Source organism: Sinohyriopsis cumingii, chromosome 2 (assembly GCF_028554795.1).
Source record: "Sinohyriopsis cumingii isolate HCF-2022 chromosome 2, ASM2855479v2, whole genome shotgun sequence".
In the NCBI taxonomy this organism is placed as follows: Eukaryota; Metazoa; Mollusca; class Bivalvia; order Unionida; family Unionidae; genus Sinohyriopsis; species Sinohyriopsis cumingii.
The window spans coordinates 104,558,465-104,571,761 of NC_142962.1; the positions used below are offsets into that span (position 1 = coordinate 104,558,465).

At 40.9% G+C, this 13,297-nt stretch overlaps 1 protein-coding gene across 1 annotated transcript in view; it reads right to left on the minus strand.

The window, feature by feature from the left end:
* LOC149805534 (glycoprotein-N-acetylgalactosamine 3-beta-galactosyltransferase 1-like) overlaps positions 1 to 2,873 on the minus strand; it is a 3,770-nt gene extending 897 nt beyond the window's left edge. Inside the window, exons 1-2 of the mRNA XM_089936366.1 lie at positions 1,849 to 2,873; positions 1 to 776 (exon numbers count right to left, since the gene is read on the minus strand). The exon at positions 1 to 776 is cut by the window's left edge and continues 897 nt beyond it. Coding sequence (XP_089792492.1) covers positions 618 to 776; positions 1,849 to 2,463 — 774 coding nt within the window. The 5' untranslated portion in view covers positions 2,464 to 2,873 and the 3' untranslated portion in view covers positions 1 to 617. The remainder of the gene's footprint in view (positions 777 to 1,848) is intronic.
* Positions 2,874 to 13,297: the final 10,424 nt, after the last annotated feature.

The window sequence follows — 13,297 nt, forward strand, 5'->3', positions numbered from 1 at the left end:
ATATGTATCCTTTTGCCTTTTGTTTCTCATCGTGCCATTTCTTCTAAGATTAAAATGTGATTTGCTTTGGTCGATTCTAGATGTTAACAGTTGATATGTTTTGAAAGATATTGCCATATGGTATTATTTTGATGTAAGCTTAATTTCCATTCTAGTTTTTCCCAACTTCAGTCTCCCGAAAACGTAAATCAGAACTGCAATTATATAACAGCAGTAAATAACGCAAAAAGGTGGTGTCAGTTTCAGGGCAGTAATATGCCAACCGTGTTTTCCAACAACGGCCTTAGCAAATGCGGGGCCCGATTTGAATCATTTTGGCGGGACGACATGGATGTACCCCTCCCCCCCTTGTAAGCACCGCAGTTGGAATTTAACTTTTAAACAAGTTTTATGATATTAAACCTAAAATTTTCTTCCATCGCTTTAAAATCACTTTCTCTCTATCGATATATTTTTAAAGTTTATTTACGCGGGGCCACTGGTATCGCGGGTCCCAATAGGGCCAAATCGGTCAAATAGGCCTTAGGCTGGTCCTCGTGTTCTCTATTACAAAAAGGTAGAAAAAGTTTTGCCCTTTGCAGACTAGACACATACCATTTCACAGAGATGTTTCTTTATTAAGGCCTATATTGTCCGACTTGCATTACTTTACCCACTTGTTTAGGCAAGTTTCTTCCATAAACAGAAGTCTTGTAAAGAAAATGGTCAGCTAAAAGCATGGATCTTGGGTTCATGTAGTGGAAAGTTATTGTGAATTGGCTACAACAATTTCGACCCTGAAAATGCATAAAGTAGACATATAAATAAACAATCTCACAGCAACTAGCATAAGAGAGAGAGAGAGAGAGAGAGAGAGAGAGAGAGAGAGATCAATGTTTTAATCATATGGATAGTCTGACTCAATAAAAAATGAAATTCGATTATACACATATTTTTAATTTACATATTATCGTTAGATGATGAACTAACAAAAAATAAAATATGAAAAACCTTTACCAAGTTTCCTCTGCCTGTTCACCCTCTCTGTTCAGTAGTAAGTACTGTGGAAGTGTTAGACTTATGAATCACATTACGTAACTTCTCTACATAAGTAAAATCGTATAATCCTGAATCTTTTACATACTTGCATCTGGCAGTGCATGAGCCAGTTGCCTTGCCAAAATAAAAGAAGATATATTTTCGGGGAGGGAGGAGGGGGTTGTGTGTGTGTGTGTGTGTGTGTGTGTGTTGTGTGTGTGTGTGTGTGTGTGTGTGTGTGTGCCGAAACACGTTAAAGGGACAAGAAATCTAAATTCAAAATCTGTTTTATCGTTTCAAGGAAAATGTGATAAAATAGGCTTGAAGAAGAAATAGTTTCCAGTACATATTTATGGCAGTCTCATTCGCGGAATGGGGCGATTGCCTCTTTGATATCAAAATGTCATTAATATGTATATTTAACATTTCAGTGCAGTATCAATGAGTGATTACAGGCAAGAAGGAACAAAAAGAGAGGAAACTACTTTTGCACTTGTATTTGTCTTCGTTATCAGTGTCCTTAGTGATCCAAGCATTATCAATGTCGTTGTCACTTTCATTGCCATCACCATTATTCCTATCATTATCAGTAACATGCATCATCATCATCATCATCATCAGTATTAGTGTAAGTAATAGTTTCGTAGATCAGTAGGGTGTACATATCTTAATCCTGTTTCGTCAGTTATTGCCAGCATTCGTAGTCAGAGGAAGAGAGGAGGAAGAATTTCTATGGTATTATTATTATTATTAATTGTAGTAGTAGCAATAGTAGTAAGAGGAGAGGAAGAAAAATTTCCATTGAAGCATAATTATTAATTAGTCTCTTACCTCCACAGCTGGTTCTTTACACCAGGTAAAGAGTGTCTTTGGAAGGCCTCCAAAAAGATGTTTTTCTACTTGGTATGGGTGAAACGTGTCCCTTCCATACACGTCACGCGAGTTTAAGCGGGGTACATGATTATTCTCTAGGCATTGACCTATCGCAAAGTCTTCGCCAAGCCCTGGAAGTTCTTCCTTTTTCAAGGCTGGGCATTTATTTTCTCGTAAGCCATTTTGTACAAATTGCCGTAGACTTCGCCTGCTTAGTACATATCCAGCCCCGCCACTCATGAAACCATTCGTAATGAATTTATCAAATATGAATCCCAGATAACCAGGTTTACTAGCGTTATAGTGGGATAGTAAGAATCTTAAATTTTCTATTATTGCGTAAGTATCATCGTCTGCTTTAAACACCCAGTCAACTTCATCCAGATAATTGTCATGGATAAATTCAAAAGCATTCCGAACCTTGTGCATGAGGTAGCTCCGGTTATCTGGGTATTCCGAATTTAAGATATCCGGTTTTTGAAGTTTAGTGGTCATGATAAAATAATGTTTGTTGCACCGTTTGGCCCATGTACTGTTTACAGCTGACGTTTTTGTAGCCAAATTCTTTTCCATAGTTAAAATGATGCAAATAACTCTAACCTTATTGTATAAGTCGATTGCGATGCTTTCGTCGATAATGACTGAAAGAAGAGAAAAGAGGTCAACAAGCAGTATAAAAAGGAGTGAAATTGATATATTGGTATTAATTTAGTGTTAAGGATCTAGTTGATTACAGATAATATTTGAAAAATAATTGTGTAGTTATTTCAAGTGAAATAGATAATATATCGAATTACTATGATACTGACGAATTACTATGATACTGATATTTTTGTATAAACCAAAATCCCCAAAAGCAACCGAATTAAAAAGAAATTGCTTCAAATTTCAACCTTTCTGAAACAAAATTTGCCTTAACTCATGGACCGAATTTGAATTATTTTTTTTAACGGTTGATATTCACATGAATATCGGTCCTATGAATGAAACGTGCATAACAACTGTGCATTTGTCAACTTATATATCGTGGAAAATATCACCAGCTGAATAACTAGGAATGTTTATATCAGAGGCTCTTCTGGTAGAGTTTAAACTGTTTTTGGCGGATCAATATGACAGGCTCAGATGGGAGACATGGCAATGATTATTTACAGTGAGATTGTACACATTGTTTGAACTTAGTGATACAGATTTGTTAAAGAGAGTGCTACGTATTTCCATTTGCATGTGAAGTGAGGCTACGGACCAGTTATTCACTCTTGTTAAGTTGTAACCAAGAAACCTCGAGGGAAATTACTTCCATCCTAGTTTGAGTAAATCAGAAAAAAAGACGGTATCGTTCTCCTTCTTCTCCGATTTAACACACACACTATATAAGTAGTGAATAGGGGCGATTCAGGGACTAGGGCAAGTACTATTAAAAAAGTGAATATTGCATATAGGGACTATGTAAATTAACATGAGGCAAATAACATTAGTTTTCCATAGTCCCTGAGAATTTTTCCTATACAGCATAGGCCTTATAGGAACAAGGAGAATTTAACATGGGAAAAGAACATTAGTTTTTCCCATTGTCCCTATAACTGGACAAACAGGACAAACATCATAGGCGTTATAGGGAGAAGGGGAAAATGGAACAGGGTCGGGACCCTATTTTAATAGGGTCCAGACCTTATGGGTCTATGGAAATTGAACATGCGAAGTTTAAACAGGGAGGGGTCTCTATCTTTTTTTTTATAAAAGGGGTAGGCATGAAAGTCAAGGTCTTTTCGAGGCATATGAAGGGGCCCTGAAAAGGGCCTTTGGTTTTATGTTAACATACACTATTGTTAACATAGAGGGCATCTTTGAGATGTTCTTCTTTTCCTCAAACTACGTCTGACTTCAGGACCGTAAATGAGAACCCTCTTTAGGCATCCATGCCTCTCCACGTAAATCCTTCGTATCCATAGGCTGGTTTCTGTCCTATGGACAATAGTCCACTTGGATCGGACATACATCGGTATGTCCGTCCGGAACATCATGGAAGAGACAAGAGTTGATATTCCACGTTGGTCCACATGTTGGGGTGCCGAGAACAGGTGAAGGAATGCAGTGAACTGCACTTATTTATAGGAATTGAAACGGATTGAGTTCATTGACCAATCCAAACACGCGTTACAAAATTCAGTCAGCCCACGTCCAATCCGAAGAGAGCAGTCTGTGACGTCACATTCCCTATGGTGGCGCTCTACAGTTTCGTATTTTGCATAGGTTAGGATTTTAAAGAAAAAGAATTTCCCCGGCTTTCCTCACTGGTTATACTGGCTGTTTAAAAAAAAGACCTTGTATATCTTAGGTATAATGCAAAGAACCTTTAATTCCCTTTATTTTGGTGTATGATTGATGGGTGTACTATGGGTTATAGAGTATACAGCTTGGCCTTACTTCAAATGTGCACCTTTCAAAAAAGTGCTAGCTCTACTTGATCATTTTCACTTCCTGAACTTCAGAGGTAAATTGTATAAAAAAGAGCCGATAACTTTTTTTACATTTTATATATTTGGTAATTCATTCATTGCACTTTCAGAAGCTGGTATTGTCTAGTCTGGCAAAATTCATTTTCCCTATTTTAATAGCTGCTATGTATAGTGTACTTTAGACTAATTCAGACTGATTTTTTAACACAAGGGAGCGGTCATTTTAGTTAGCAGTGTGCTTAAATCATGTAAAATTTCCAAAAGTACAATATCCAAAAGAAATATCATGCACATTACATTAATGTAGCATAGAGGTATGCAAACATTCTCTCCACTGTGCATGTTTTAAATGCGAACTACTTCACCTTACATACGTCACACTCTCAAAAGTACATATTATCTGGTGAGCGCCACCTATATAGATTCGCTAGCGCCTGTGCGCAGTCAATCCATGTGACAGTTTTTCAACATGACGGAAACTCAGAAAACGATAAACTGGGGTGCACTAGCCGTGGAGACTACCCAAGGGAACCTGGACTTACTATCAGAAAAGGTGAATTGGGATTTTGTGGATTTTCTTACCTCGCAAGAATTTGTTCTGGAACCTTCGCCACCTTCTCCTTCATTACCGCACGTGGAGAATTTTAGACAGAGACAGAAAGAAGAATTGGAGAAATTTATACAACAGCAAAAGGAAGCGGAACAAGCTTTTCTCCTACAGCAACAGCAGCAAGAAGAAGAGGTAAGAAAAAAACAACAACAAGAAGAAGCAGCAGCAAAGAAACAAGGGTGTGAAAGTCAAACGGTCACGGTACTGTTAGACATTTTAGCAGAGTTAAGAAGTCTGAAACAAATGTATCAGACTTCTTTATTACGACCGAAGAGAATATGACCTTCCCGAGCTAAACACTCCAACCCTGCGACTAAGCCTACCGTACCACCTTTAGTGATTTCAACCAAATCATCATCATCATCAACATTACGCAGTCCAGAAGTAGGCCTTGGCTGTGGCAAAGGCTTAAGGCAGTTAAAGTTGATTGTTTAAACTCACCCATACACCAAAAAGGCCCTTTTCAGGGCCACCCATGTCTCTTGAAAAGAGATAGACTTTCAATTGCCAACATCCATTCAAACTCAAAAAACCCAACCCATTTTACCCCTATAGTACGTGTCTGTGTATGAGTGCGTGAGTGTAGCTTCTTATTTTAAAATCAAAACCCAAAGACACTTACCTTTTATACCTAATTTATTCTTTTATAAATATTTACAATCCAATTCACAATTCACAACATAGCACTTTAAAAAGTTCATAGACTTCTTCTCTCTCTTTATTCACTCTCTCTTTTTTTCAATTTCTTCACAGTCACAGTCTTTTCCCCCTCCTCTTCATCCTCACTTTCTTCCCTTCTTCTTTTCTTCTCCTGTTTATTTTTCTTCACCTGTCTGCTTTCTTCCTCTTCTTCTTCCTCTCCAGAATCCCTCTCTTCTTCTTGCTCCTCTTGTTTCTTAGGGCAATCGGGAGACCAATGTCCTTTTTCTTGACAATAATAACAGGTATCTTGACTTTTGTCTCTTCTAGCCCCTGTTTTCCTTTTTTGACTGTCTGGACACTGTGAAGACCAATGCCCTCTCTTCTGACAGATATAGCAAGAATCTTGACTTTTATCTCGAAAGGAAGGAGAGTAGTCCGACGGCTGGTCTGAAGAAAATTTTCTAATGACCCCTCGCAAGGCTCTGATGAAACGTTCGATCTGGGTAGTCTCTTCCATCGTTGTGCTCGGTTTGAGAGTGAAATGAATAGTGAAAGGACAAGACACATACCCTTTATATACGCTGGTCTGCCATGACTATAAATTAGACCATAGTGTTTAAACTTTAGTCATTTGACGTTTTGCTATCAAGATGAAACGATCCAATTCATTTGAGAAGAAAGACGAAGAAAGTAAGAGGCAGAAACGTGATCTATCGCCTCGTACCAGGGCTGAAGTTTTGGCACAAATTCATGCCAGTGATTTTGAAGAGGACATGAGTGAACTAGTATCCGAACCCTCTAAACAAAGTTCATCACCCTTAGTCAACCCTGAAAAGTACTATGACATTTGAGAGACGGAAAAGCGTCCCTCTAGAAATATTAGAACCACGGCTTACAAATACACGGTGAAGTTTAAAGATTTCAAGTCCGAAGTACCGTTAAAGAAAGCAGAAGGGTTCATCACTGAGATGTGGGATTCTTTGCTCACCACACTCAAGCGACAATGTCAATTCAAAGAATACGATCGCATGAGACTTTCCATACAACACAACGGCTTGAAATCCCCTGTTTGGATCGAGTTTAGCAGCCCTGCAGAATTGACCCCTTCCAAAGTCATGGACAAGATTCAACACGTGCAACAATCCAATGACCAGTTTGACATCACCGATGGAAAAACCACACTGGACATGACCCACGTCTCTCCTCCTCAAGGGACCGGACAAAGCAGAAAGACCTTATTGGTCAACAACCTTCTCATTACCAAAAAGAGCCTCGTTCAAATTAACAATTTTCAAGACCACATGTGTTTAGCCAGGGCCATCGTGGTGGGACGAACCTATGCCAACAAGAACGACACGGTAGAATGGAAAAGAGACTGGGAGAACATTCGAAAATCGAACCGAGCTAAACAATGAAATGAAGCAGAGCTTCTGTTACAACAAGCAGGTGTATCCAAAGTCACACCCTGTGGCATTCCTGAGATGCAAACATTGCAAAATGTCCTAGCTCCACGCTACACCTTGAAAGTGTACCCTCAAGAAGTGCGTGGGCCTCTGTTGTTTCGAGGCCGAGATTTTAAAGATGGAAAATACAGTCACCTTTATTATCACGATGAACATTTCGATACCATTACCAGTATCACTGCATTCCTGGGATACGGTTATTACTGTGAGAAATGTGACTATGGCTATAACAATCGAGAGCAACACAAACATTGTGGATCGAAATGCTCAGGATGATTGGTCTCTCCACCCTGTCTGAGCGAAGGACAAGAACGAGTGCACTGTCCTGCTTGTCTGCGCACGTTTGTCAGTCCTACCTGTTATCAACAACATTTGAAAACACAAGGTTCACAGAAGAAATGCGCTTGTCAACTGCTGAGATTGTGCCCCACGTGTGGACAAGGCCTATGGACCAATACTGCCAAGGCACACATATGTCGAGGAAAGAAAAAATGTCACATTTGTCACCACATCGTGGACTTGGAACATCAATGCTACATGCAAAATACCAACTCCAACAAGAGAAAGATGACGGTCACAAGAAGAAGAAAGACAATTTCATCTTTTTCGATTTCGAATGCATGCAAGAGACTGGCACTCAGATTCCTAATTTCTGCGTGGCTCATCGAGCGTGTGAAAAGTGCATTCAAGAACCTATCTTCAGTCATTGCCCTCACTGCAGCAAGATTCCTGGAGGAAGTGAAGAAATCTTTCGAGGACCCAAGACGCTAGACGATTTTGCCAAATGGGTCTTAGACCCCATCGACAAGACATGGAGCCAAGAGGACATCGAACGTTACGGAGACTGTCATCGTCATGCTACAGTCATAGCCCACAATGGACAGTTTCTTTTGAGGTACTATGCGGAACATGGCACCGAACGTCCTAAAGTCACTTTGAACGGAGCCAAAATCGTTTTCATCCAAATGGGACAAGTACAGTTTAAAGATTCGATGAGTTATTTGGCCATGCCTTTGAGTCGAATGCCTAAAACGTTTGGAATGACAGAAATGGCTAAAGGGTACTTTCCACACTTTTTCAATACGGAAGCCAATCAACATGCCGTTCTACCCCATTTGCCTGAGGCCCACTATTACGACCCCGACAACATGCGTACCGAACAACGAGAAGCTTTCTATGCTTCGTACCAGGCTCACGCCTCAGACCCTTTTGACTTTCAGGAAGAAATGCTAAAGTATTGTCGTTTCGACGTGGACATTTTACGCCGTTGCTGTGGAAAATTTCGAGAACTGTTCATGGAACACGGAGGGGTTGATCCTTTGAAAGATGCTTGCACCATTGCCAAAGCGTGTTCCTTAGTGTACCGCCAACGTTTCATGCCTGAAAACACCCTGGCTGTCATCAGTCCTCAATCGACCAACTATGTCAAACGTCAATACTCGGTCAAAGCCCTACGCTGGTTACATTACTTGTGCGACAAGGAAGACAAAAGAATTCAGCATGCCCGCAACGGAGGAGGCGAAAAGACCATCGGAACGCATTAGGTCGATGGCTGAAACTTAGAAAACCCCAAGATCGTGTACGAGTTTAACGGTTGCTTATTTCACGGATGTCCCGTCTGTTACCCTGACCGTGGGACTAAAAATCAGTTTTACATCGAACCATGGAAGACCTGTACCAGGGCACTTGTCAGCGACGTCTAAAGTTAGAACAGCAAGGATACCAAGTGGTGGAAATGTGGGAACACGAATACGATCACCGTTTGAAAACTGATCCCGAGTTTAAACGCATCGTGGAAAGTTACCAGTTCATGGACCCTCTGAACCCGAGGGACAGTTTGTACGGAGGACGGACCAATGCCACCTGTTTGCTTTACCACGCTAATGAAGAGAAAGGAGAAGAATCAAATACTTGGATGTGTGTTCGCTGTATCCTTACGTGTGCAAATATTGTCACTTTCCTGCAGGACACCCGCAATTGTTAACGGAACACATCGACCTGAACCGCATTCGACAATACGAAGGTTTGATCAAGTGCAAAATCTTGCCTCCCACGAACCTGTACCATCCTGTGTTACCTCAACATTGTCAAGGGAAACTGATGTCTCCCTTGTGTCGTACATGTGCCGAAACGTGCAACCAAGATCAACCTTGTCAAAACACCTAGGAAGAACGCGCCTTGACGGGGACGTGGGTCAGCGTAGAATTGTTTAAATCTATGGACATGGGATACCAACTGTTAGAAGTATACGAAATTTGTCACTTTCCCAAGACACAACAATACCACAAGGGTAACCCTACTCAGAAAGGCATTTTCGCCGACTACGTGGATGCTTTTTTGAAATTGAAACAAGAAGCCAGTGGCTATCCTTCCTGGTGTCACACTCCCGAAGACCAAAAGACATTCAAAGAGAAATACTGGGCACAAGAAGGCATCTCTTTGGATCACATCGAGAAAAACGAAGGCAGGCGATCGTTTGCCAAAGTGATGTTAAATTGCTTGTGGGGTAAAATGGCACAACGACCTTGTTTAACCAAGACGGAATATTTGACAGAACCTTTCCGCTACTTCCAGATGATTCACGACAAAACTAAATTCATGAAACACGTGGACGTCGTTCGAAAGGATTTGATCTTAGTCAATTACGAAGAAGATTTGGACTTTGTACAAGCCGATCCCTTTGGAAATGTCATCATTGCAGCTTACGTGACAGCCCATGCTCGCTTAAAATTGTACGAAGCTTTAGAACTGTTAGGGGATCGCGTCCTGTACTTTGACACGGACAGTTGCATCTACATCCATCGGCCGGGTCAACATCACCCTAACATCGAAGGAAACCGTTTAGGAGCCTGGACAGACGAACATCCCGACGACAAGATTCTAAGTTTCGCGAGTGGCGGACCGAAAAATTACAGCTTCGAATACCGGGACAAGCAAGGAGAAGTGCACACGGAGTGTAAAGTGAAAGGATTGACTCTAAATTATCGTACCAGTTAAGTGGTGAACTTTGGCGTATTGAAAGAAGCCTTGTAGTCTGGAAAAGATGACCACTTTAAAGTGACCACCTATCAGCCAAACAAGATTGTATGTTTACCCACTCACCACATCGTCAGTCGACCCTTGGAAAAAGTCTATCAAATCGTGTACCAGAAGCGAGTGCGGCTTCTCAATCACTTTACTTTGCCGTATGGACATGTCAATATAAAACATTGGTTGTAAGAGGATACCCACCCACCAGAAGCATGACTTCGCCACAGCAAGAATCGAGTGAGAAACCCCACCATTTTTCCGGCCTTCTTGCTTGACCATTGTGATTGTGCCCGTCGATTGGACACGTTTCAAAAATGGCCTACGGATAGGAAAGGATTACCTACTTCGCATGTTTTAGCTAGAACAGGATTTGTCTACTTGGGACCTGAGACTGGATTGGGATACGAAGTTCAGTGTTTCAGCTGTGGCCTGAAGTTACGAATGGATCTATGTATCTATCAAGATTCAGCTATTCTGGAACATACTCAGTGGTCTCCGCACTGTCCTTACCTTTCTATGGCCTTTCCGCCCATTACACTACGGTACAATTATGACGACACCTTAGAGACGGTACCTTCCAAAACAAGACATCAAAAAGGAACGATATACAAGCTTGAGACTTCATTGCGACTAGTATAAAAAGGAACCCTAGGCAAGATCGATAGTTCATTGTGACTACCAAGACCAAACAAACAAGATGAATCCTTTGAAAGAGACAACATTTCAGTTTGGGAATTGTAAAAAGTTTTATCTTCCCCTAGTGTGACTAATATTGGATGGATAAGACCCATGCATTGCGACGGAAAATGTCCGGAAGGAAACTGCAAGTGTCCATGCGGTTACCATTGTAATTGCATAACAGAGTTTGCAGACGAGTGCGATTGTAAGCCTTGCGATGGGAGCGATGCTGTACGTTGTGACCTTAGTGATGCCGTAAAGCATCGTGGGAACTTTAGTGACACTACCCCTATCATGGAAAGTAATGCTGTGCGTGTTAAACCTGAGGGATGCGAAAGCGATGCCGCTCGTCCTGTTGGACACTTTACTGGGTTTCATTTTAAATGTGGATGTCAACCTTCACGTTTACCCCCCCCCCCACGGATGTCATCCAGCCCTGAGCAAACTCCTGTCCATGTCACCCTACCGTCATCGAATCGAACCTGTGAAAGACGAATATTCGTTCCCTGTACGTTTGTCGGAATACTGTGACTTTGAAAATCGTCTTCAATCGTTCAAAGGAAAATGGCCTAAGTATCTGGGAGGACCGACCCCCGAAGAATTAGCCAGAGCCGGATTTTTCTACTTGGGTGAAAGGGATAAAGTCAAGTGCTTCAGTTGCGGTGTGTCACTTCACCACTGGGAACCACAAGATTCGGCCTACCTGGAACATGCTCGATGGTCACCTAATTGTCATTACTTACACTTAGTGGGACCGAGACATCGAAGTAACCTACTATGTCGTTGAAGAAGAAACCAGATTGGTTAGGAGTCAAATGTTGGACATCACCGAGACCAGTATTTAAACTCCATTTCAAAAACGATATTGAATCATTACCTAAAGAACTGCAAAAGAAGATTTACAAGGAAGTTTGGCAGGGACTTGCCAGAGTGAAATCTCAATTGGTAACTGTAGAACTTTTGTGCCGAGACATTCACAAGCGGAAAGTGAAAAAAGTCAACCAATGTGTTAGATTTCTCTGGGTCAAGTGTGCATTTATCCTACTATACTGCTTTAGACGGTTTACATCAAAAGATTTCAGTGAGATTCTTGGACGTTGCCCTTAGTGGCAGTGGTCAGAAATTACTCACTATGTGGATTACTTTTGCTCTAGGAGAAGATTGTGAATTGTACGGACTGACCTATTCATGGATACTTTACAAGAGAACATTCGTGCTTTGCCTGTGGAGTTGAGAGAACGCATTTACCGAGAACTGGTCAAAATACAAGTGAAACGTAAAGAACAATTGCATCCGTTACATCACCGGTGGTTGAACCACTGGTACCTGAATGCTATAAAGGACTGATTCGTCTGAAAGTGTTTCATTGGTCAGACCTTTATAAACTATCTCGTCGTTCAAAGAAATGTTTTGTTACTGATGATTCTATTTGCTACCAGGTAGACCTACTGCAACAGATTTCAGAGGAAGAAGAGTTAAAGGAATACCAACATCTTTTACAGAATGTCACCTTAGTGGAAGAGGAAACTTCTAAACGAACTGTAAAGTGCAAGTTAGTGACTAAACCATTTATATTTGCTACTGGAATAAAACCATCTCTGACCAGGCAGTACACTTATTGTCTACGACAACAAAAAAGTTTTTTAGTATGACCTGTTTATGGATACTTTACAAGAGAACATTCGTGCTTTGCCTGTGGAGTTGAGAGAACGCATTTACCGAGAGCTGGTCAAAATACAAGTCAAACGTAAAGAACAATTGCATCCGTTATGTCACCAGATGTTTAACCACTGGTACTTGAATGGTATAAGAGAACTGATTCGTCAGAAATTGTTTCAGTGGTCAGACCTTGTTCAACACTTTGAGTTAGTGAATAATCGAAATGTTCATCATTTTGGTTACTTTGAGATTCACCTAGAGCAACACATTGAGGAACACAAGTTAAAGGATTACCAACATATTTTACGTGGAATCTACTTAGAGGAAGAGGAAACATCTAATCGAACTCTGAAGTTTAGGTTACAGTTTGGAGCATTTAAATTTCCAACTGGAGAACGAAGATCACTGGGTAGAAATTACGTGTACTGCTTCCGAAACAAAGAGAGTATAAAAACAGGTTGCCATGCCAAGACTTTTATCACATGTGATTGAACAGATTCCGTGGAAGGAACTCAATGACCATATTCAAACCGTGGATCATTACCATCAATTATTACAAGAACCGTTTCCATTCAATTTGGGTCGACAAGTGGTGTGTGTCTTAGTAACTTGTTTTCTGGGATTTCGTTTACCAGCTGATTCCTTGTGGACTCTTTACGAACAGTACTTACCACCCAAATGGCTTTAAATGGTCACGAAAGACTCCTTTTGCTCAAAGCCTTGCGTTTTCATCTGAATACTTCTCGACCTCTACAGGAAAAAAAGATTCGTCAACTTTTAGCTACCGAAGACGTGTATGACGATGTGTGTGTAGCTTGTGACTTACACCCCCATTGGACAGATGTACGTGCCTGGAAAAAAAGGGG